Raw genomic sequence first — 22,894 nt, 5'->3', positions numbered from 1 at the left:
CAGCTCCGACTTGGTTCCAATTGACTTTTTCATCTTCCCCTAATCCAAACAGGTCTAAAAAAGAAGCGATTCGATTCCATCGATGGAAAAAAAATAGTCCAGCAGGCTTCAACGACAGCCCTTGACAGCATGCCGCCCGAGGACTTCCAGAAAGGCTACAAACAATGGAAGACGCGCTGGCAGCTCTGTGTTGATGCTGAAGAATCATATTTTGAAAAATATTAGTGCGCTGTACTTTAATGTCCAATACATCTCTAGTTCTGAGATTAGTCTTAAAACTTTTGAATCACGCCTTGTAAAGTACAAAACTAATCTAATAAACAACATGCCGTACTTGGAGAGTCAGTCCGACACCATCTGAACTGTGAGTGATAGTGTATTTGCTCGAAACGATACTCTGAAATTTTGTTACAAATATTGGTTTTTGCTGTAATGAAAGATAAGACTAGTTATTGAAGAATGTGTTTTGTTTAGTACCTGTATTTGCCGGATTATCCAGATTTTTTGCTTATCCAGACTGCCTTTAGTCAAAGTTAGTCTAGATAACCGAAGTTTTACTGCAGCATAATTTGAAAAACATTCATCCCGTAATATTCACATTAAAAAATAGAACAATAAAATAAATGCACCATAAAATAGAGCTCAGTGCTTTTTATCAGTATATTTTTTATTAAATACACGTTTACATCCTACTCAACAATGATATACATAAAATCTGTCGCTGCTTTCTGTCAAAGACAGTCTTCTTCGTATATCACTTAACACTTAACAGCAAGTTAAAATATGGTCCACGTACTGATTTAGTGGTACAGATTTTTATTAACACATCACAGTTAAAAAATTTTTATGTGCCTGTTTGAGCATTTGAAGGTGTGTCCGTTTTCGTCAGTTTCCCTTGAGCGTGCAGGAAACTCTAGGAAATAAAAGAAATACAATTTTTATCGAGACAGAAATATTTGATACAGAGAAGTTTAGAATACGAACAAAGGTACAAAGCTGTGTTTTCAAGGTTAACTCGGGGAAAACGTAATAACTACTTATTTAAATTCTAAATTTAACGCACTTTTTTGCCACAAAACTCCCACATAGCTAGCATAAGTGGTACGTGGTGGCATAAAAACGATATAATCAATAGTATTAAATCATTCAAATTAAGATTTTTCAATTTAGAAGATGAATTTTCGAACTCTAGGTAAGCATTATTAATTTAGACACCTAAAATTAACTAGTGAACATCATAACATAATTTTTTGAGCATATTGTTTTATTTGAGACTATTGCATAACTACTATTGCATAAAACTCCCCAAATGATGTTTTTTTTTAAGTTGTATCACTTTTCTTGACAGGGTGCAATATGTTACTGAAAGTCGAGAAAATATTTCATTAGTCCGCTAAATGTTTTAAAAAATAAATAAGATGTGGAGTAGGGATGTGTCGTTCATGAACGAACGGGTCAAAAAGAAGGAATCCTTAAAATGAACGGATCCGATCGTTCACTTAAAAAAATGAACGACCGTTCTTTTGAAAGGTAAGCAGTTTGTAACATGGTATTGATGCACTTGTGATAAAATCGCATTTTTTTTAATTACATTCATCATACAGCAAATGTTTAACTCTCAATCAATCTCAAATTTCATTTTTCTCAGGGGGTTGCAGTATATTCATTCGAACCATTTTACTTGCTGCTTTATTCATTATTTTTCTTTAGTCGTTGCAGTTCATTTGCAATTTTCTAATGTATCCATTGGTAATGTTTTGTTTAACTTGTTTGGGCTACTAACAAAATGCTTGGAAATTCCGCTTTTCGTCCTACGCACCTGCCAAAATCCTTCTCACGCTTTCTGCCGCCAAAATTATTTTTAAAAAAAATACCTTTAATCTCTCTTCTGGCAATCCTTTTGTCTCTATAACACCCCTATTAACTACTATCTATATTGATTTTGCTTTAATTTTAGCTTGCTTGGCATCTTCCAAGTCGCTTATTTTACTTTCAATATCCAGATAATTTTAACAAGGATTGTTACTGTCTACTTTTTCCCCATTTAAAAAAAGGGCTGTTTTTTTTTTTTTTGTCCACCCCTTCTCGTATTGTGGAACAATTTTGAAGCTCCCTAATATAGAATAAGTTGAGTATTTTGTTTTTTAAAATTAAGTATTCCAGTCCTCCGGTGAGATACCGATATATTTGTTCTTACTTTTTTTGTTATGCATGGTCTATTAGTAATACTATATGTATACACTGGTATGCAAAAATTAAGGACGAGACGGTTTTTTCAATATAACTTTGTACAAAAGCTTTCCAAATCAACACATTTAATACCGTAAGATCCCCAATACGTAAGGACATGTGTAATGTAAGCAACACTTACTAAAAGAGAAATCAGAGGGATAAAAAGAAGCATGGAGCGCAATGCGACTGAAGGCCGAAACATCCCTGTGATGGGTGTCCAGCAAGAAACATCCGGTCTTTAGTAGGGGATATGATCTTCCCCGACTGCTAGGCAGGTTTCACAGCGTCTTCCCATGCTGAAAATGAGAGTGTCAATGAGTTATTGAGGCATTGCTGCCCATTCGTCTTGCAGCGCCAATCGAAGCTCCCGAATCGTTACTAGTGGTAAGGTACGAGCTGCCAAGCGTCTGCCTAGAAAATCCCATACATGCTCGATGGGATTGAGATCCGGAGATTGTGTCGGCCAATCCATACGTTCAATATCCTCTAAGAGCTGTTAGGCAGCTACTGTACGATGACACGGTGCATTGTCGTCCAAGAAAAGGAACTGCGGACCCATAGCGCCTCTAAAAAGACGCACATATGGAAGAAGAATCTCGTTACAATAATGGGTCCCATCGACTGAACCTGCGTCGAAGATGTGAAGGTGTGTACGACTACCAAGCATGATGCCTCCCCAAACGAGAACACCGCGACCTACATACCTGTCCCTTTCAATGATGTTCGAGGGATGATTGCGGCTTCCCCGCTCTCTCCACATGAGTATGCAATGAGAATCGTTACTCAGACTAAATCTACTCTAATCTGTAAAGAGTACTCGTCCCCATTCATTGTCTCTCCAATTCCGGTGTTCCCGGCACCACAGAGAACGCCTGCTCCGATGGGCAGGCGTTAAAGGTGCACACCGTATAGGGCGTCGTGCAAACAGACCACCACCGTGCAGTCTTCTGGCCACGGTAAAACGCGATATCGGTCGTCCAGCCGCCTGTGTCGTGTGTCTAGCGATTTCTCCCGCTGTCTACCGCCTGTTTTTTTTTGGCCTGTAAGACAATATACCGGTCATCTGCAGGTGTGGTTCCTTGTGGACGACCACTACTGAACCCCCGGATAGCTGTTCCTGTAGTTTAAAATTGTCTCCAAAGTCGTGAAACGATGCTGTGAGCAATTCCGAACTCTGCAGCCACACTTGTCACACTGCGGCCTTTCTCCATCTTCCCAATGATTCGACCTCGGGTAAAAGCATCCAGATGTCGTCTAACAGATTGATTATTCGCCATTTCTCGCTGAGGCAGCAACTCGGTGTAATTTTAACTGCTATACGGCGTGCAATCTCTTTGCCAGAAATACTGATCTTACACCGACAACATGCTTTATACTACTCAGACACTCCCCCATTACGTCTGCCTGCATATCTGCGCATGTGCTACCGTACATCACCTTACTTAATCTCCTGATTGGTCTTTCTGTCCGCTCTACCTCTTCGTTCAGCTGATATGCTAATTTTTCGACTTCGTCCTTAATTTTTGCACACCAGTGTATATACAGTGCTGTAGCTGGGAAAATTAAAAAAAAACAACTTAATTTTTTGAAATGCTGAATTGGAACTGCAGTTTTGGGGAATGGAAAACATATCTTACCATTTGGCAACTGAGAAATATCTTACAAAATGAACTATAATTGCTTTATACATCTATCTGATTAAATATTTTTTAGGTATATTTTCTTACTTTTAGATCATTTTAACTATTTTTCTTCAAAGAAGATTACTGGTCTAATGAAACCTTTCAAAGGTACGTGAGTATGTCGTGCAGAGAGATCACCTGCAACTTTTTCAAATGAACGAAGTCGTTCAAATGAACGAGTTGAATGAACGGATCAAATGAATGAACGATCCTCTAATAAACGAATCATTAAAAAGAACGACATTACCCTACCTCGCTTTAAGGAAGCATTTTTCATTAAAACTTATGTCTAAAATTCCTGTTTAGCTTCATATCTCTTTTAAAATAATAGTGAAACTCCATGAGGCAATGTAAGTCTTCTAGAGAAAGTTTTGTACTCAAAAGTTCTTGCAAATATGAATTCATTTGCTGCGTAAAATTGATTCCATGTACTTTCAATAGTGCTATACATTGCAATAAACGAAGGTTTTGACAACGGAAGTGTACAGTTTTTACCGTGTTTCTGTATTTAAAATATTGTTTTTTTTTTAAATTCAAACTATTACAAGTGAGATTTTCACACCCTATTCATCATTAAATCTCATATTTCAGTAAATTAAAGCAAAGTAGCATAAGCAAAGACGCACATTTCAACTATCTCCGAAAAGAAGATTTCAAAAGACAATTTTGAAGTAAAAATTTCTAAAATATTTTAAACGAGACAACAAACGAGAAGAACATAATTTAAAAATGGAAAATAATGATAATCATATTTTCAAATATCTTTATAAGTTTCTTTCAAAGTAGGAAACTACTTAGTTGCATTGTAAGGATTAGAATTTAAATAAAGTAAACTGAAAATGATCTAACGTAAATTAAAATACTTACCGTAAAAAATCTATTCTTGAAAAAAAAATTGAAATTAAACTGAAAGTTGGGACATTAATATAAAGTTACTTAAATTAGAAATTTCTTGATTGTTATATCAATTGACGTTCCTTAAATATTTCGTTTAGTTATTGGGACATTTTAAATTAGAGAATATACACAATATTATTATAATTGATAAGCTACTACGAATTGAATTTTACGGCCTTGATTTTGAAAAGCTGCTTAATTTCTGCCTCTACATATCCCAGTTTTAGTAAATGCTGTTTTTTCCCCCGAGTTTGAAGTCAAAAAAAAAGATATTTTTATTGAAAGGTATCATCTTTACATTCGTTTGAAAAATGTTTTCTGATTAGAGTAAATTTAAATTAAGAAAAGAAACAGTCAATAAAAGTTATGCATTTAGCCTTTTAGTAAGGAGTAGGGATTGCAAGAAAAGATTTTTTTTTTCTTTTTTCATTGAAGCATTTTTAAAGGTTAATTTTTCATTGATTATACTTACATTTCATTTTGCTATGAGAATGTGCAGTTGTTGCCCACTGCTGTGACATTGAACTCTGCTGCAAATGCTAACTCGTTCGTCTAGAATTTGCTGAAAAAGAATTAAATTATTTCTTAAAATTTCGCTTTAAATGCATTTATTACGAAAAAAAAGAAAACAGACACTTCAATTAAAAATATTATTTCAAAAATCCATTTAGGGTTTTAGTTGATATTTCAAACTAGGAAGGTCTATTAATGTGTTTGATTGTTTAGTAATCCTAGATGTTGGGAGTCTTGAGGCATACGAAAAATCTATAATTCAGAAAAAAAAATAGAGACTGATGAAAACGTGCTATAAATACTTGCTGCAGTGTATCCAGTTTTATAAGGCATTGCACAGACAGTGTCAGAATCTAACTCGGGGCTTGTTAGGCCTATTTTAAAACAAACGTATTAACAATACAACAGCAACGTTGACTTACTGCAGGGAAAAAACTCTTCAAATTTCATTTTTCAAAAGTGAAGCGTTTGTGATGCTGCAGATATCAAGTCTAAAGTCTAATTCTTGTTTCCTTTGCTCTAACATGTCGCAATCAATGGACGTCAATTTTCCAACAAAAACTCATTCCCTCCCTTCATTTATTGACAGACGCTCGCCATTAGGTCAATAGCAAATTTTCTGGTCGTTGGATTGGATGCGGGTTTTTTTTTTTTTTTTTTTTTTTTGACGGCGATAATTACCTTCCTCCGTGGTCACCGTGATCTCCGGGCCTAACTCCATGCAATTTCTTATGGGATTTCATCAAGGATGGAGTATTCGTAGCCCCTAGTCCACTTGATTTCCAAGATTTTCGCCTAATGTACACTACTATATTTACCACCATTCATTATAACAGGTTACATCGAAAGAAGCATGAATTAGACGTTAGACTTGATATTTACCAAATGAAAAGTTCACATATCAAACATTTGGGACACAAAACTTTTTTTTCTCTAGAAAATTGACGTTGTTGCTGTGTTGGTAAGATATTTGCTTTGGCAAGCCATCCAAACCCCGGAGGGAATTGTGATCAACACTCTACTCAAAGTCCGAGCACTTTGCGTTTGCTGAACTTTTATTCAAGAATTAAAGAAATGTAACCTAGCCATTAAATGTTGAAACATTTTACCCCTACTATTAATGTGGTGTGTTGTTTTAACAGATTAGCTTTTTCAGTTTATTTAGTTGAATCTAATTCTTCTTGTTTATATCCCATTAAAATGTAAGCAAAATTGGAGTTTAAAAAGGTAAAAATTCGAAGCACAATAGTAAAATCAACACAACAACGAAAAACAGACTATGTTCCCTTAAAAAGTAAAGGTAAATTAGGCAACGTTTAAAACAGCTCGAATTTGCGTTAAAAATAATGCCACGTGTTTAAAGGTTGCGACCCCTTTTTAATACAAAATGTATGATCCGAGAAACGCTTTGCTTCTTATTCATTAATTTACATATTTCTGAACTGAAAACGTTGTTCCTCGCAACCACAAAACAGATGTCTGATAATTTTTGTACTTCCACATTTGTCAATTTTAATTTAATGAAAAATTTTTATTTTTTGTTGTTTTTTTTCTTTTGTTTTTACTTACCAACAAACTCATATGTTTATCATCACTTTTATGCCCTCACAAAATTAAAAATAATTTCTTATAAAATCCCATTAACAATGTGTATGTGTATCATATATATATACTTAACTCAATACCTCTCGTGTACACATCTTTCTCCATTTCACTTTCTTTAAATCAATCTTGTCCTTCAATGGAATGCGGCTTCCTATAGTTCAACGAGCATAACGCGGATTATTTAGAGCATCAATTACGGCCGGAATCCGCCCTTACGATGTATAGACCATTTTTATTATTCCCATTATTATAGTCTGGAATTTGGAATGTGATCTCCCGGTTGCTTTCATCAGTCCAAATGAAATCCTGTCAATTTTACGTCCTTGAAATTTGATTTAGGTAGGTTTTCGGAAAATACTTTAATCAATAAATAAAGTATTAAAATATACAGTCGACTCTCGATAACTCGAAGCATTGTAACTCGAATATTCCTTTATTGCGAAGTTTTTATTCGGTCCCAAAATAATTTAGTGGTTTTCAATACCAAGTTATTTCTATACCTCGAATGCACTACTTTTAAGTCGAAATTTTGACGAGAGTTTCGTCTCCATTTTATGCATAAAAATACAACCAAAATAAGATTTTTTCCCCCTTTTACACATTTTTTTGCTTATCAGCTTGTGTGAGGGGGATATTTTTTCGTAGTAGTGCTCCTCTGAGCTAATGGTGTTGCAAGATTAGGTGAGAAGTAGCCGATTAGATTACTTTTTGCCATAGATGTCAACCTAAAATTTTATTGCTGACTAATCTTTGAGCAATTTAAAATTATGGATTTTTTTTTTTTTTTAAGTTGGCTTTATTTTCTGGATGACTCAAAAAATCTGCTGTTAGGACAAAAAGAAGCTAAAAAGCAATACGATCTGAAATCAAGAGAAATGAAATTGGGACTACGACATGCAAACTAAATAAGTTTTAAGATGCGATAAAAACATGTAAGCAGTCAAAAATAACTTTACTTTTTGAAGTATCTTAATAAAAATCATTCTCTGTAAGAATATTTTTTCCTAGTATTAATAATTAATTGTATCTAGACTGTAAGTGTTATAGTATACCCATTATGCGCTATTTCTGAAGAGGAAAATAAAAATTATTCTTTAGAAGGCTGAGAAAGGAACTTACTAATGTCTCGAACTACCGGTTACTCGAAAGTTTTAGCCGGTCCCTCGGGACTTCGAGAGTTGTATGCATGCATATATATATATATATATATATCGTCGCCTCAGAGTAACAGTAAAATATCTTATTTCATAAATAACGCTAAGATATCTTACTGTTGCTCTGAGGCGACTATATATTCATTTAAGATTGAGATTGGCCACTCAATTTGTTTAAAAAGGAGAAGAAGGTGTATTTTCCTAGTACTAACTTAAGCTTCAAAAACTTGTACATTACCGAGCAAAAATTGTATGAAAGCTCCAAACAGCCAAGAGTTTTACATGCTAGGATTCATCCGAAACGACAGAAAATGAGATACATGGATTAGAACATAAATTAGTGTTTCCAGTGGTATTTGTTGCATGAAGAAGTGCGAATAAAACTGTACTGCACTATAAAAACTTTTTTTAAAAACCCTGAAATTTTACGGTAAAAAGTGCTGGCATTCATGTTACCGGTACTTTTTTTACTGTTAAATCCTATTTTACTGTAAAAGTTTTCGGTAGAAAAACAAGAACAATGCTTTTATTTCTCAGAAAAACACATCGAGTCCTTCAACCCGGGTTTGAAAGTGGATCTTGTCCGCAGAACGGCGTTCTAGCAAGTACACAGAATGTGTCTCGATGGAGGACCAGTAATCAAGAACTATAGTTTTCGCATTTTTAGTCACGTGGTAGGCTTTTGTTTTCCGGTAAAATTTCCAGAGAAAGTTTTCTGTACTATAAATACTCCAATTTACAGTTATATTACCCTAAAATATTCCTGAATTTTTTAACTGAGTTAGAACTTATCCAAAACAAAAACGATGATAAATGGATCACAAAAGTGTGGATACCGAAAAACAATAAAAGACTGAGGAAGAAACATTAGTGTGGTTGGACAGATGAGAATGTCGTGTTTAAAGTGCAAAACGCAGTACCATGGAAGTCAAAGGCACCATGTCCATTTTTTACAAATAAAAGTTTAACCTCAATCTTACCCAACTTTTTATACTCTATTTAGAGGTGTTATGCACTAAGATTTTTAAAAAACAATTTGAGTTTTCTAGACGCATACATGACAATTTATCAGTAGAAATCACCATAAAAGACACAAATTTTAAATCCTAAGCGGACCGTTTTTTTCTAAGTGTCCTTCACTGAAATCATCAAGGAGATGCCTGTAATTAGTTGATAAAGGCTGACCATGACAGTAATAGTGATGATAATCATAAAGAGCTGCTTGCAAGGAAAAAATTTTTTTTAATGTTTTGGAAGTTTTTCTTGAAAGTATAGTAAATTTGTATTTTTATTGCATTTCAGTGGATGAAATATTTTTAACAATATAACAAGAACTTATTTTGACCTTGATCAGTATTTTTTTTTTCAATGTTTATTGCACTAGGGTGTTTTTCACTTACAAACTATGAGGTTTTGTTTAAAAACACGATTTAAAATGCAAAATAGTTCATTTGATACAAAGTATTAAATTTTTAACTAAAGACGTTTTATTGTTTATATCTGAAATGCTGTTTTTTCCGAATAATATTATTTTGAAAAACCAAGAACACAGAAAAACTTATACTTGTAATTTTAGTTAAAAATTGCATTTCCTTTTTCCTTTTCGGAATTTTTTCAGTACAACAATTGTCACTTAAACGAAATAATGAAATGAAATACTTTTATTATTATTATTATTATTCAAATGATGATGATTTTACAAATTTTATACATACGCTTACATAATGCAAATTTCTATCGTTGTAATTCATAAAACGTTTTTACTAAAAAACCTTAAAAAATGTATCACATGACTCTTTGAAAAGGTATTTAGATTTTTGTAAATAGATTTTAAATCAATAATTCTTTTAAAACCACGAATTAAAACAACTTCTTACATCTTTTGGCAATTTTGTTTAGACTCTTTCAATGAAAAATTGTTGTTTATAACACAAATCATCGTAAAAAAAATATACAACAATCGGTTACGTCACAGTATTTTTAGATTTATTTCGGTTTCAAAGTTATTGCAGCCTTTTTGCTTCGTAAAGAGATTTGTTTCAGTGCTGTTCTATTTCTTCCAAATGAGGAGATTAAATTTGTTTTTCTGATGCAATTCCCTTGTTTCTATGGCCTTATTCAAATTTGTTTTACTTGAAGAACATATAGTAGATTCTGAGGGATTAAACTGAATAATAAATAAAACTTACTTACAAATTACAGAAACTAATGAACTGCAAACAAATTTGAGTTTTGTTACATTTTATCAATAATACTCTGCTGTGCAGTTATAAACAAAAGTCATTTTTCCGCATTTCGATATTCAAAAATTATTGAAAGAAAGATATTTGATTGTATAGTATTTAATTCAACAATTAAAAACAAAATAGTGTATTTCTGAAAAATTGGGAGAGATTATAAATGTATATTAGTTTAATTTTTACAGTTTTTTTTTCTTTAAAATGCTTAAACGCAAGACATGTTTCCAAAAATAAATAACCAAAATCTAAAACAAAAAGAAAATTATTTTCATAGATTTGTTATAAATATCAAGAACTCAAACAATTAAAAGGTTACAGTACCTCAAAAATGATGAAACGATAAAAAAAATTTTATTGCTTATTTCAGAACTAAAAACTATTCTGAACACAGGGGAAAAGTTTCATTGCTTTAGTTCAAATATTTGAAAGTTATGTGGTTTTAGGCCATGCTCGCTATGTGTTCTTATGCAAAAGAAAAACTTTAATTGCTTTTTCTCGATGATGGTTTTTATGTGTTTTCATGTCATTAGACCCCCTAAGAATTTTTTTCTATTAAAGATACAGATTTAAAGTAATACTTTTTACAATTGGGATAACATATTTGACAAAACTGTGTATTGGATAAGCATTTTATAAATTATTTAAATGTTTAGAGCATGTTAAACCTTTAAAAACCTAGTTTAAAAAAAAAAAACTTTGATTTTTTACATAATTAATCACAGAATATTTTCTAATAAACTCATAAGCAAATGAATGCACAGATTTTTAGAGATGATTATAGTGATCGTTTAGCAAAAAACTTTTTTTTAATTAGTTCAAAAATAAAAAAGCCTTAGGCATTTTAAAAAATTGAAATTTTTCTCAATTTTTTGAATTTAAAAAAAACACAAGGCAATATTTTTAAATTTTGAAAATAAATTATTGATTACGAAATAAGTATGCATGTTATGGTTTCAAAGAAATATAAAATTTACTTAAATTTTAAAAAAATGTTTGAAAGGTTCTGTGACCCCTTAAGATGATTTACATAAATCGCTGTTTTACACATTTCTTTCATATACTGAAAATAGATTATGAATCAATATTTATTTTCTATTCTCTTTGTTTCTCTATCATGTGTGTAAATTAAAACAATACGTTCTCTGAAATGTATTAGTTCACTTATTTCAGTATACATTGGGATTTTGGCCATGTGAGTTATTTATGACAAAAATAACTTATAAAAATTTAAAAAAATAAATAACTTATTAGGTAAATTGCCATATTTCGGCCCCGTACCTAATTTCGTCCCTCAACGCTTCTCTGCTTTGACTCTTGGTTTCACTACCGATGACATTTTTTGGTTATAGTCAAAAACACGATATAGTTGTGGAAGTTTTATGAGTCTTTTCCGGTGCGTTGACGTTCAGAAGCACATTTTCTGATTTTTGAAAACGTGAAATTTTGTTAGACTATTTGTAAATGCTCTATTTGATTTATTAGTACATGCTTATTAAGTTGCATAAGACATGTTTGTTTGTTTTGGTTGAGTTATAAACTGAATGATCTGAGTGTTTTGTGTGATGTTTGGTTAACTTCACGTAGGACAGGAAGCTGCCATATTGGTAAATTAGATTCTCCCATTTTCGTCCACTACCACGATTGAAGAAAAAGTGAAGGCAATAGCGATAATGCCATTTTTTAAAATTAAGACAACTATAGAACAATGTATGTAGTATTAGTAATTATAAAGTTAATTTTGTCAATAAAATATAACAAAAAAATTTCAAGGATGAACTTAAGCAATTTGTGTTAGACTTGAAACTGTTGACTTGAATTATATGCTTGCTTAATTTCAGCCTTAAAATTAACCTGTTAAATCTCGTAACAAAACTAATTTTATAATTACTATTATTTTTCATTGTTTTTGGCAACAATAAAAAAATAACTACTTAAGTTCCGCTACACAAAAAAAAACTTGCGGATCAGAATTTCAAAGCCCTCGCATAAAAAGTTTCACATCAAAAATCAATTTTCTATCAACAGAAGTAAATGATCTACTTTTTTTTTCCTTTTAAGAAACTAATGGCTCTAATAGTTTCATCTCAGTTTAAGATTAAATGACTAACTTTGGTGAAAAAATTATAAATTCAAGTGAAATTATGGAAATTAAGAAACAAGTTAAAGCAATGAAAGAAATTGAATAGCAGATATATAATTGTTTAACTGAATTATTTTTAAGATAAAGTAGTGAAAAAAAAGATGTTTAAAAATAGAGTGAAGTTCAGTAAACTTACTTTTTTCTTTTTAAAAAGCTAAGGTAATAAAAAAAAATACTGGCTAACTGATACATGAACTATTTTTGAAAAATAATGATCATATTAAAAGACATTTTTAATGGAAGTGTCATAGATTAACCCCTTTTCAAAAATAAATACACTTACCCTCATCGGTCTTTGCTTTTTCTCCAAATATATCCTTCGAAAATAGATTGCACAAACAGCAATAACAATAACGACAGATGAAGCCACTATCACAACTGCAGTGGTCACGGAATGTGGCCAAATGTTCTCACTTCCATCTAAAATGTACTTAGAATCATTAAATACAGAAAATTTCTTAAGCCTCAAATATCAAGAAATAATGTGATTTCTATCATAAAACTTGAAGGAGAAATTTAAAAAGTTTAATTTCAAGTGTCCATTACTTGTTCGCACTGTTCTGGACTGGGCAATTGTGTGACTGCTCAGCAGGATGACATTAGAAAAAATGTGTGTGTTTTAACGGGGCATGATGGGTCAATAAAAAAAGGATCGCTATCGAAAAACAGAACTGGTTTACATTGCACTTGTAGAAAATTATAGAATTAAGGGTGCCACAGCAGCTCAAAGACTCCCGCAACTGGTGAACTGTGGAAAAAGATCAGATGCCACTTAACGTTGAACCCAGTAAGACATGCTGGAATTAGATGTGGCTTTAGTAAACCTTCCTCCTTTGAGGGAACTTATGCCATCATTTTATCCCCCTTTGAATATCTCCTTTTAAGCAGTATAAATGTATACCTAACTAACAAGTCTTATTAAATACTTCTTCATAACCGTAAGTTAATCTTGACTTTTTGAAGCGGCAGAAGCGACATTATTTTCTAACAACCAAGGTTTCTTGTTGCAAGTGCCTAAACATAATCCCTTCAAACCTCTAAGTTCAACAACCCCGAGAATCAATCGGGTGTTAAGTAATTTAATGTAAACGGTCTCACAAATAGTTTTTTTTCCATAGGTAGAATTTTTATTAAAAATGAAACCAGCTCTTCCTGATTTGTTAACTGGTACAATTGAAAATGTATTTCGTGTTACATTCTACACAGTTGATTTCCTAAACATCGTCTGCGTGAAAAATATAGCTTGGATATATTTCAGAAAAAAAATCTATACACCAGATGCAGTGTTCTCTAAATATTGCTCTTTTGTGATTAAAATAATAAATGATTTTCACTGGGTTTTTTGTTCCTTATTTTGTTTTCAAATTTTCAAAGACAAAACACTTGAAATAAAAAGAAATTACCTCTTGAAAGGCTAGAGGCATTCACTTTTGTGCTGTCCAATTTGCACGCTAAAATCAAAAGTCATACACCAATGTTAATACTCATTTAATAGCAAAAGTTCGAGCAAATAACGTGCAAAAGAAATCAAAACAAATATTTAAAAAATAGATCTATTTTAAGCAAATATATATCATAAATTTCTACTAATCACAAAATCAACTAAAAAAGCATGTCTATTTAAATATTATTAATAATTTATTTCCAGATAAACTAATCTACAGTGGGTGGCCAATTGATTAGAGACACTAATCAAGTTCTTGTATTTTCAAGTAAAGAATCACTTTTTGAAGAACCAAACCACAATTCACTTTTTTTTTTAATTCAGCATTGCTGTTATCGTTATTATTTTTTTTCAAGTGGCAACACTACCAGTTTGCCTCATTTTACAAATATGTGAGGTTATTCCTGTTTTAGTCTGTAATGTGTAAAGGCAGCTGTTGGTGAGAGGTTATATTAAGCATTCCAGAAATATAAATTTTACCATATGTCTTTACATCAGAAAACTCATTACTTTGCATTGAAAAAAAGGTTCCCTGTTAACTCCGAAACACGTGCATGCAATATTCTGCTATTTTTGTGCGTTAAAATGTTGTTGATTACCATTAACAGTTTATATTCATGGGTTTCTTTTGTTTTTCTGGCTATCTATTTCTTAATCCACTGCTATACAGAAAAATAGAATTATCTTGTCTACATGTAATCTGATTGAAATTTCCGCAAATTAAAATGCAATGTCTTTGAACCTCAAGAATAACAATTTGCATCTTAAAGTGAACACTTCTGGCGCAGATAATCCTTTTTCCATACATTTCAGCAAGAATCTGCAACTCCTAATCCTTCCTAGTCACGAAAACGATAAAACCACCAAAATCGAAAAGAGTGTACTTACCCGGCGCAATCACGGTAAAAAAGCAAGACGATTGCTGGTGTCCTATGCTATTATTGGCCCAACAGAAGAGAGTGCCATAGTCAGCTGACGTGACCGGTCTGTAAGTAGCGAGACTCACCACTCGATCGTTGGTATGTTGGAGGTTGTAGTGCTTGTGAACTGTGTTGCTGAACTCCCACTTGAATGTTACGTCCGGTGGGACAGCTTCAACTTCGCATCGCACAGTCACGCTTTCGTTCAGACCAACAACATACGTGATTTGTTGGTTTTCTTTACACACGGGAGCATCTGAGAAAATGAAAGAAAAATTCAGTTTGTTTCATATAAAGCGTTTAAAAAGATGTAGCCAGTTGAAATTTAAAAATCAATAACACTTTTAGCTTTGTGTGGTTGGTAAATTCTCCATGAATTCTTTTCTCTTAGGTGAAACATTTTATTCGAGGGCTTTGAAATTCTGATCCGTAGCCTTTTTGTGTGACGTAGTTGTATTTTAATTGTTGCCAGATGCATACATGAAATATTATGAATAAGATAGCTAGCAATAATGAGTACAGTAGAACCTCTCAATAAGGGACACTAATGGGACCCAACATTATGCCCTTAAATAGAGGTGTCCCTTCTTTGCAGGTATTTTAGTTTGTAAATGCAACGTGTTAACTCAGTATAATTTTGTTATTAACTTACAAACACTATTAACACTTAAGATTGAATACTTTTCATTTTTCATACACAACTAAATCAAATTCACACTTAATGATTTTTTTAATTTTTATTATTTTATTATTATGTTTTGAGTTAAACATTTGGAAAGTCCAAAATTTTTCCCCATAAAGCAATTATTTTGAAGTAATTCATTGCATAAATTTGCTTCATGTCATGTAATTTACAATATAAGACATTGAATTATAGTTAGTGTTCACATTTCAATTTTTAAATAAAAAGCTATTCAGTTTCTGTGCCCTCTTCTTTGGGCCTGAGACTATTTGAATATATATCTGGGTGGGCAAATCATGCATGTAACTCTCAGCAAGATTTTACAACGTATAATACTTGTTTCTTCAGCATATGTTAATGTTCAACTCTCCACAATGAATTTTTAAAGGAAAAGTGAAACTTAAATTCCAATAAATTCACTCTTTCTTATGCACTTGTACATAATTTTTCGTAATTTTGTTTTTTCTATGACTGTCCCTAAATTAGAGTGTCCCTTATTTATAGGCAAATACATGGAAGTCCCTATTCAAAAGGACTGGTACCAGAAAAAATGTCCCTTAAATAGAGGTGTCCCTTATTCGGAGATGTCCCTTAAGGGAGGTTTTACGGTACTATAATCCTGCCGTATGAAGGTAAAGCACAGTATCTGCAGCAATGAGGTTCTGAGATATTTGAAGAAATACGTTTTGGATTCCATACTAAAGATAGGGAAATGTTGGAATTTCAAGTTTTTTTCACTTTTCAACGAAAAAAAAGGCAACCTTGCACAATAAAGTTGAAGTGAAATAGATAACAATAAATGCAAAAAAGAAGGGGAGGAGGGAATGCATATACTGCGCTTTACCTTTTTGCGGCAGAATACAGATTAGGAAGTAATCCATACTTCAAATCCGTTAAGCTTAATTTTCAGATCTAAAAGTCATTCTTCGGTTTTGATCTTTGATTTAAAGCTTAAGTTAAAATTTCATTCAAAAAGAAGAAAAAGCAAACACACTTGAGGTTAACCGGAAGTTGACCGTTTTCTAAGCAGGAAAAAATATTAAAATTATTTGAATTTTAAAAAATATTTTGCATACTTAATTAAAACTGCTTCTTTATTATGTTTTTACAAGTGTTTTTCCCATTGTTTATGATCAGCCTTGAATTGAAAAATATTTACATATTCCTACGGATCATTGAGCCTCCCGTACAACTTTTCATTTGTATGAGTTCACTTTTAGAATTAAATTAAATTTTAGCTTTTTTTAACCTGAATTTTAATATTTTGTTATCGTGTAGTAAAAAAAAATGGAGGAGATACTAAAGTTTCTTGCTTCGCTTCGGAAAAAAATAGCGTAGGCTTCAAAAACTCGTTATATTTCTCTTATCGTTAACGTATTTTCCAAAAGTATTGATAGTTTCCCTATGTCTACAAAAACCGAAGTAGAGATGTTAATACCGAATGAAATGAAATTACTGCTGAAAAGCTTCTAGTTTAAATTCATACCTACTGAGTGATATTGTTAGCACAGTCAACTCTCAATAACTCAAAGTCCCCAGGGACTGACTAAAACCTTCGAGAAATCGGTAGTTCGAGTTATCGGAAGTTCCCCTTCCAGCCTTTTCAAGAATAATTTTCATTTTCTTTTTCAGAAATAGTGCATAATAATGGATAGACAATAACTCTTATAGTTTAGATAAAATTAATTATTAGTACTTTATAAAAATATCTTAGAAAATTCGTTATTAAGTTTGCATGTCGTAGGCCCAATTTCTTCCCCCTTGATTTTAGTTCATATTGAATTTTTGAATCCTTTTTTCCTAAAAGCTGATTATTTGAATCATCCAGAAAGTAAAGGATACTTTTTTTCTATTTTTTGCCAAAATTTTAAGTCGCTCAAAGATTAGCCGGCATAGAAATTTAAGGTTGCCAGCCAAAGCAAAAATTAGCTGTATCCGATACTTATCACACAATTTTACAATACAATCTACACTAAGGAGCATTATTATATAAATTATTCCCTTCACACAAACTGATAGGCAACGACACAATGTGTTAAAGGGAAGGGGGAAGCCGGTTTTTTTTTTTTTTTTCCGCCTTTTCTGCGTTTTCATGCATAAGAAAAGAACGAAACTTTCGTTAAAACTTCGACTGAAAAGGAGTATATTCGAGATATCGAGACAACTTTGTATTGAAAACAGTAAAAAATTTGGCACTTAATAAAAACTTTGAGTTATAGAAATATTCAAATTAAAAGATTATATTTATCAAGAGTTGAATGTATATAACTTTTGGCAAGTATTCAGAATGCATTTCCGTTATCAGAAAATTGATTCGACGTTCTTAAAATCACATTTAGTTGTTTAGAATAGTTATCGATATTACACGTATGGTAGATTTCACACTGATACATTGTCATCCTAACATTAGATCTAGTTAATTGATTTTGTTTAGACACTCTTCTATGATACAATGCATTTCAAGAAAGACAATAATCGTTTTTTCAATTGCTGAAAAATCATTTTCATTTGCCGCCACTCACACCTTTCCAAATGATTGGGATAAAATCTTTCATGTATTCACTATTTCCAACGCATGAAAATTTCCATTTCAAGCTTTATTTTAAAACTTTTATCTCAAAATATGCATTGGTACCATGTACAGAAAATATAATACTTACGACTTATGTTAAGCGTTAGTTCTTGACTCATTCCTCTGCCTTCTGCATTGGTGGCATAACACCTGTATCGTCCTCGATTCCTTCTGGTAAGTCTCTTGAACACTAGTGTGTTGCCACTGACGATATCAGTTCTAGATTGATTATGAGATAAAGGCAAGTCTTGGAATAGCCATCCAATTTTTAGCACGAGAGGATTGGCATCGATTTCACAGACCAAGCGTAAATAGTCGTCTTCTTTTGGTTGACGGTCAGCTTCCTCCTTAATGAGGCGAAGAGACACTTGAGGTACGTCTAGAACATAAAATAATTCTTATCTTACTGAAGAATAGTTATGAGTTTCTCTAATACTCTTTACAGGGGAGATTGAGGACGGTTGGACTATTTTCAACAGATGGTTGTGTTCAATAGTTGTGTTGGTAGCAGCATAATCTATATTCGATTTTTCTTGAAGGCAAAAATAGAGAATATATTCAAAATCAGCATAAATCAGCATAATTTTTTCAACCCTTTGGTGATTTTTTTTTTTTTTCGATTTTTCATTAATGCTCAAAAGTTTTGGATTGTTCATAACATAACCTTAAAATAGTCAAACAGGAAATTATTCATCAAGAGCTTTTCCAACAGAGTTTGTTTGTAACAAATCCGCATTTTGGTTCAGGACCCATATTTGTCTTAAATTTCCCCGTAGGCCCTAATGTTATATTTTTTTGAACTCCTCAAAATTGAAAGAAAAAAATTTTCAAGTCAAAAAGAGAAATAAGGGAATGAAGTGTCCTCTCTGACATCTTTCGAACAAAAAGGTCGAATCTGTCCATTCAGCCAAAAGTTGTTAGCAGGGGTCGGACAGATATAGACCGACCAACAAATATTTTCCCCATATTTTATTACTCAATAATATCAAATTATTATTTATATTTGACTTTTTTTACCGATATTTCAAAGAAGCACTACGCCTTTGTTCACGTTTTTTTTCCCTTCTTTCTTTAAATTGTATGAGAAAATAGGCTAAAAAAAGCGCAGGGAAATCGACAATAAAGGGTCAGGAACACAAACTAATACCTTATCTATAATATTTATACGTTAAAATTTTCTAACTTTGCTATCAAAATTGAATGTTATGAAACGCAAATACAATCGCGGTTCATACAAAAGAAAAGAAAAGATATACTGTTTATCTTGGCTAGTTTTGAGCTCCGCTGACCGACCGATTAAACGATTCCATTTGTTGAAAATAGGAGTGAGGATAAACGGCTTTAGAACTTGCGGATTTAGTTTGCAGTGTTACTGCCTATTTGGCGAACAATAAAATTCAGGTAAGAAGTAGCAAGCGGTACAGAATTTTCTCGCCAATAAAAGTTTTGCAATGGAAGCCCAACTCTGCGCCTAACAATTCCTCTTCTTACTGATTGCTCTCCCTTGAAAGAAATGGACTTGCTCAAGGCCATAGCTCAATTTGTCAGAGATGGACAGTACAAGAGTTCAGAAAAAAAATAAATAATAAGTTCAAAAAAATCTTACATGTGATATTGAGCACTCTGTTATCAATCATGCCACTGCCGAACATTTTTGGATTTTCTGCAGTACATGAAAGAACCAACTTGTGATGGCGTAATTTCGGAAAAAGACGAAGAATGGAGGAGGTTACGTTGTCTTGGACGGTTTCAGTATGGTCGGACAACATGGTCCCATTCAGTTTCCAAAATATCTTTGCCGGAGGTCGAGATCCCCACGATTCACATTTGAACTCCAGCCGCTTACCAGCTGATATAGACGTCGGCCTGTTGATGATGCTGACTCTTTGAGGATAAACTGTAAAAAAATAATTGATTTAATAACTCACTTTAGAAGGTTATATTGCTTAAAATGCTAATTGGAATGGATTTTTAGACAGATATCGAAAATCGATAAAGAGGCGTAAAATTGATATAATGACACATCATTAAGATTTCATAACTTAGAAGAAAAGTTTTTCGAACTTTCAGTTTCCACTCTTAATTAAGACAACAAAAATTAATTAGTAAACAGCACATCATAACTTTTTTGCACGAATTGTAATATTTGAGACTAAGTAGTTTAAAACTACTGTTGTGTAAGACCTTGGTTTTCTCCAATGATGTTTTTTTGAGCTGGGTCACTTTCTTTGCGGGGGAGCGATATATTAACGGCAACGTGTTTACTGTCGACGATTTGCTGAAAAATAGTTTTTAAATGTAAAACAAGGTTTTTTTTATAGAAAAGGAATTACCAAATTAAGGTAAAACATACTGTTCTTTTTTGAATATATTTAACTTCTAACATTCAGGAAAAAGTCCATTCTTTTAGATCAAGGCAGATGAAGGTGTTAAAGACATTAGCTTGTTTATACCTTGAGTCTAGAAGTATTTTTAAGTATTATTCAGAACATTATTTTAGTTAACTCATAATCTTAGCTGAACTACAGTTTTTTGTCTCAGTATATTGCAGTTAACTCTTTCGATATAAAAAACGATATACTAAGATACACTAAATTAACAATGGAATAAATTCTTCAATTTGTTGATATTCAATGAAATAAAATTTAATTTACAACTGTTAGGTTAAAACATGCAACTCGAATAAAAAATGAAACAAAAAATAAATAAATATCTGTTCGCTCAACATTCTTTTGAACAATGCACATATATTTTACTTTTATGTATTTAAGTAACAGAGAAAAAAAACCGTAATAGAACTCGTACTAAACAAATAAATATTTCAAGAACTCAGTAAGGGATCCCTTACGGTACATATCTAAGATGACACTTCGCAGAACTGGTTCCATTAGCCGAGTGTTTTGAGCTTTGCAATAAAATGTTGCATAGATATCCGATCGGCTAAGATTCATCAACTTCAAATCGTTGACAACTCCACTTGCGTATTTTTGGAAAGTGTTGTCCCATAGCTTACCATCCCTCCACCAAGTAACATTAGGTGGTGGAAAACCTGCAAGAAATGGAAACATAAATATAATTCAAAGCGAGGAAAGGTTAAAATACTGTGGAATTATAAGCATACAATGCTTCAAAAAATCATTAGGTTATAATTATAGGGTAAGCGAGAAGCGACTAGTTGCTGGCCGCCTTTTCTAGTGGTCAAAGAAGTCGGATTGCAATGGGGGAGATCCCGGGATCGAATTCTGGCTTGGCATGGATGTACTTTCTCTCTCTTGTCCTTGTCCTACCTTCGTGTGAATGTGTTTCTGTGCTTTGATTGTTTGCCTACTCTATAAATGGGTCTTTATGGCATGTGTGTACTGTGGAAATCGGACATCACACCAAATTATGGTTCAGTCGAAGCATCGCACTCCAAATTGCCAGCCTAGCTCTTACAGTACAAGAACAACAAACAAATGACTAGTTATGGTCACCCAACCAGTAATGGACAGGCTTGCGTAGTACTGTCAGTATTAAGTTTGCTCAAAATGAAGAAAATGAAATTTTCTTTGTATTTAAGTTTTTGAAGGATTTCTTTACTGCTGTTTTGTATCAGATCGGAATTTTATTCATACCTACTAACTCCTGAGTTTTTGCTTTTATCATATAGGGGTAATTTGCCAATTGGTAAGAATACCCATGATCCTTTCTAGTTGGGAATCCCAGTGAGTAAGCCAACGATTCCCAACCTGGGAGCGATCAGTCAAATCTTCAAGGGAGTAATGATTTCTTGAGAGGTAACAGGGGAAAGGGAGAAATATTTTAAAGATAAAATCATAGTAATAAAAAGCTAGTGAATATCGAAATTGAAAACGCATATAAAACTCATTGCTCAGAGTTCAGACAAGGAATCTTTAACTATAACGAGCTGATGTGTGCATCACATGACTTCCTTTTACACCAATTTAATGTTATTTCTCTATTATTGCAATTTTAATGTGATTCTCTCTCTAACTCTCTAAATATCACCAACAATGGCTACATTAAAACCAGATTTTAAAAAAAATAGCCAAATTTGTCGCCAAGTTGGCGAAAAAATTTGGCAACAAAACGGCTACCAAAAGACTGGCGATATATCGCCAAGTGTCCGCCAAATTGTAACACCACTTGAGTTTGCATCGAAATTAACAATGAATTCCCCCCAAAAAGGGGCAAAAGTCCCCGTTAGAAACACCCGAATGCAACCAAAAAAGGAGGTGCACAACTAAACCTCACTAGGAGTCTACGTACCAAATTTCAACTTTCTAGGACATTACGTTCTTGAGTTATGCGACATACATACGCACATACGTACATACAGACGTCACGAGAAAACTCGTTGTAATTAACTCGGGAAACTTCAAAATGGATATTTCGAGCGTCTATACGTTCTTAGGTACATATGTACGTGTGGTCGGGTCGAAAAAAAAAAAATCAGCATTCATTTGGGGGTGAGCAAAATGGAAATTAAGGCCGATTTTTGAGTGAACATTTTTTCGCGAATACAATACTTCCTTTTTTGTAAAAGGAAGTAAAAAAGAGTCACCACTGAGCTGAATATATGTTTTTTTAATCTCATTCTTATAAAATAACAAATCAGGAATGGCTAGGTATATTTGGCAGGAGAACAATTAATTTATAAGAAGCACAAAAAAAAAAATCGTCGCCAAGTTGGCGAAAAAACTTGGCGACCAAAAGCTTGGCGATACGTCACCAAGTGTTTACCAAATTATAACACCACTTAAGTTTGCATTGATATTAACAATGATTTCCCCCCAAAAAGGTGCAAAAGACC

General features: G+C 32.8%; 1 protein-coding gene across 1 annotated transcript in view; it reads right to left on the bottom strand.

Annotated features, from left to right (window-relative positions):
- Nucleotides 1-662: 662 nt before the first annotated feature.
- Nucleotides 663-22,894, bottom strand: part of LOC129223923 (hemicentin-2-like) — a 94,362-nt gene continuing 72,130 nt past the window's right edge. The window contains exons 5-12 of the mRNA XM_054858303.1: nucleotides 20,930-21,130; nucleotides 19,688-19,978; nucleotides 18,170-18,460; nucleotides 14,796-15,083; nucleotides 13,867-13,914; nucleotides 12,747-12,883; nucleotides 5,284-5,373; nucleotides 663-913 (exon numbers count right to left, since the gene is read on the bottom strand). Coding sequence (XP_054714278.1) covers nucleotides 5,287-5,373; nucleotides 12,747-12,883; nucleotides 13,867-13,914; nucleotides 14,796-15,083; nucleotides 18,170-18,460; nucleotides 19,688-19,978; nucleotides 20,930-21,130 — 1,343 coding nt within the window. The 3' untranslated portion in view covers nucleotides 663-913; nucleotides 5,284-5,286. The remainder of the gene's footprint in view (nucleotides 914-5,283; nucleotides 5,374-12,746; nucleotides 12,884-13,866; nucleotides 13,915-14,795; nucleotides 15,084-18,169; nucleotides 18,461-19,687; nucleotides 19,979-20,929; nucleotides 21,131-22,894) is intronic.

Source organism: Uloborus diversus, chromosome 6 (assembly GCF_026930045.1).
Source record: "Uloborus diversus isolate 005 chromosome 6, Udiv.v.3.1, whole genome shotgun sequence".
In the NCBI taxonomy this organism is placed as follows: Eukaryota; Metazoa; Arthropoda; class Arachnida; order Araneae; family Uloboridae; genus Uloborus; species Uloborus diversus.
Note: the sequence above shows the minus strand (reverse complement) of the source record. Positions and strands in the feature narration are given on the sequence as shown.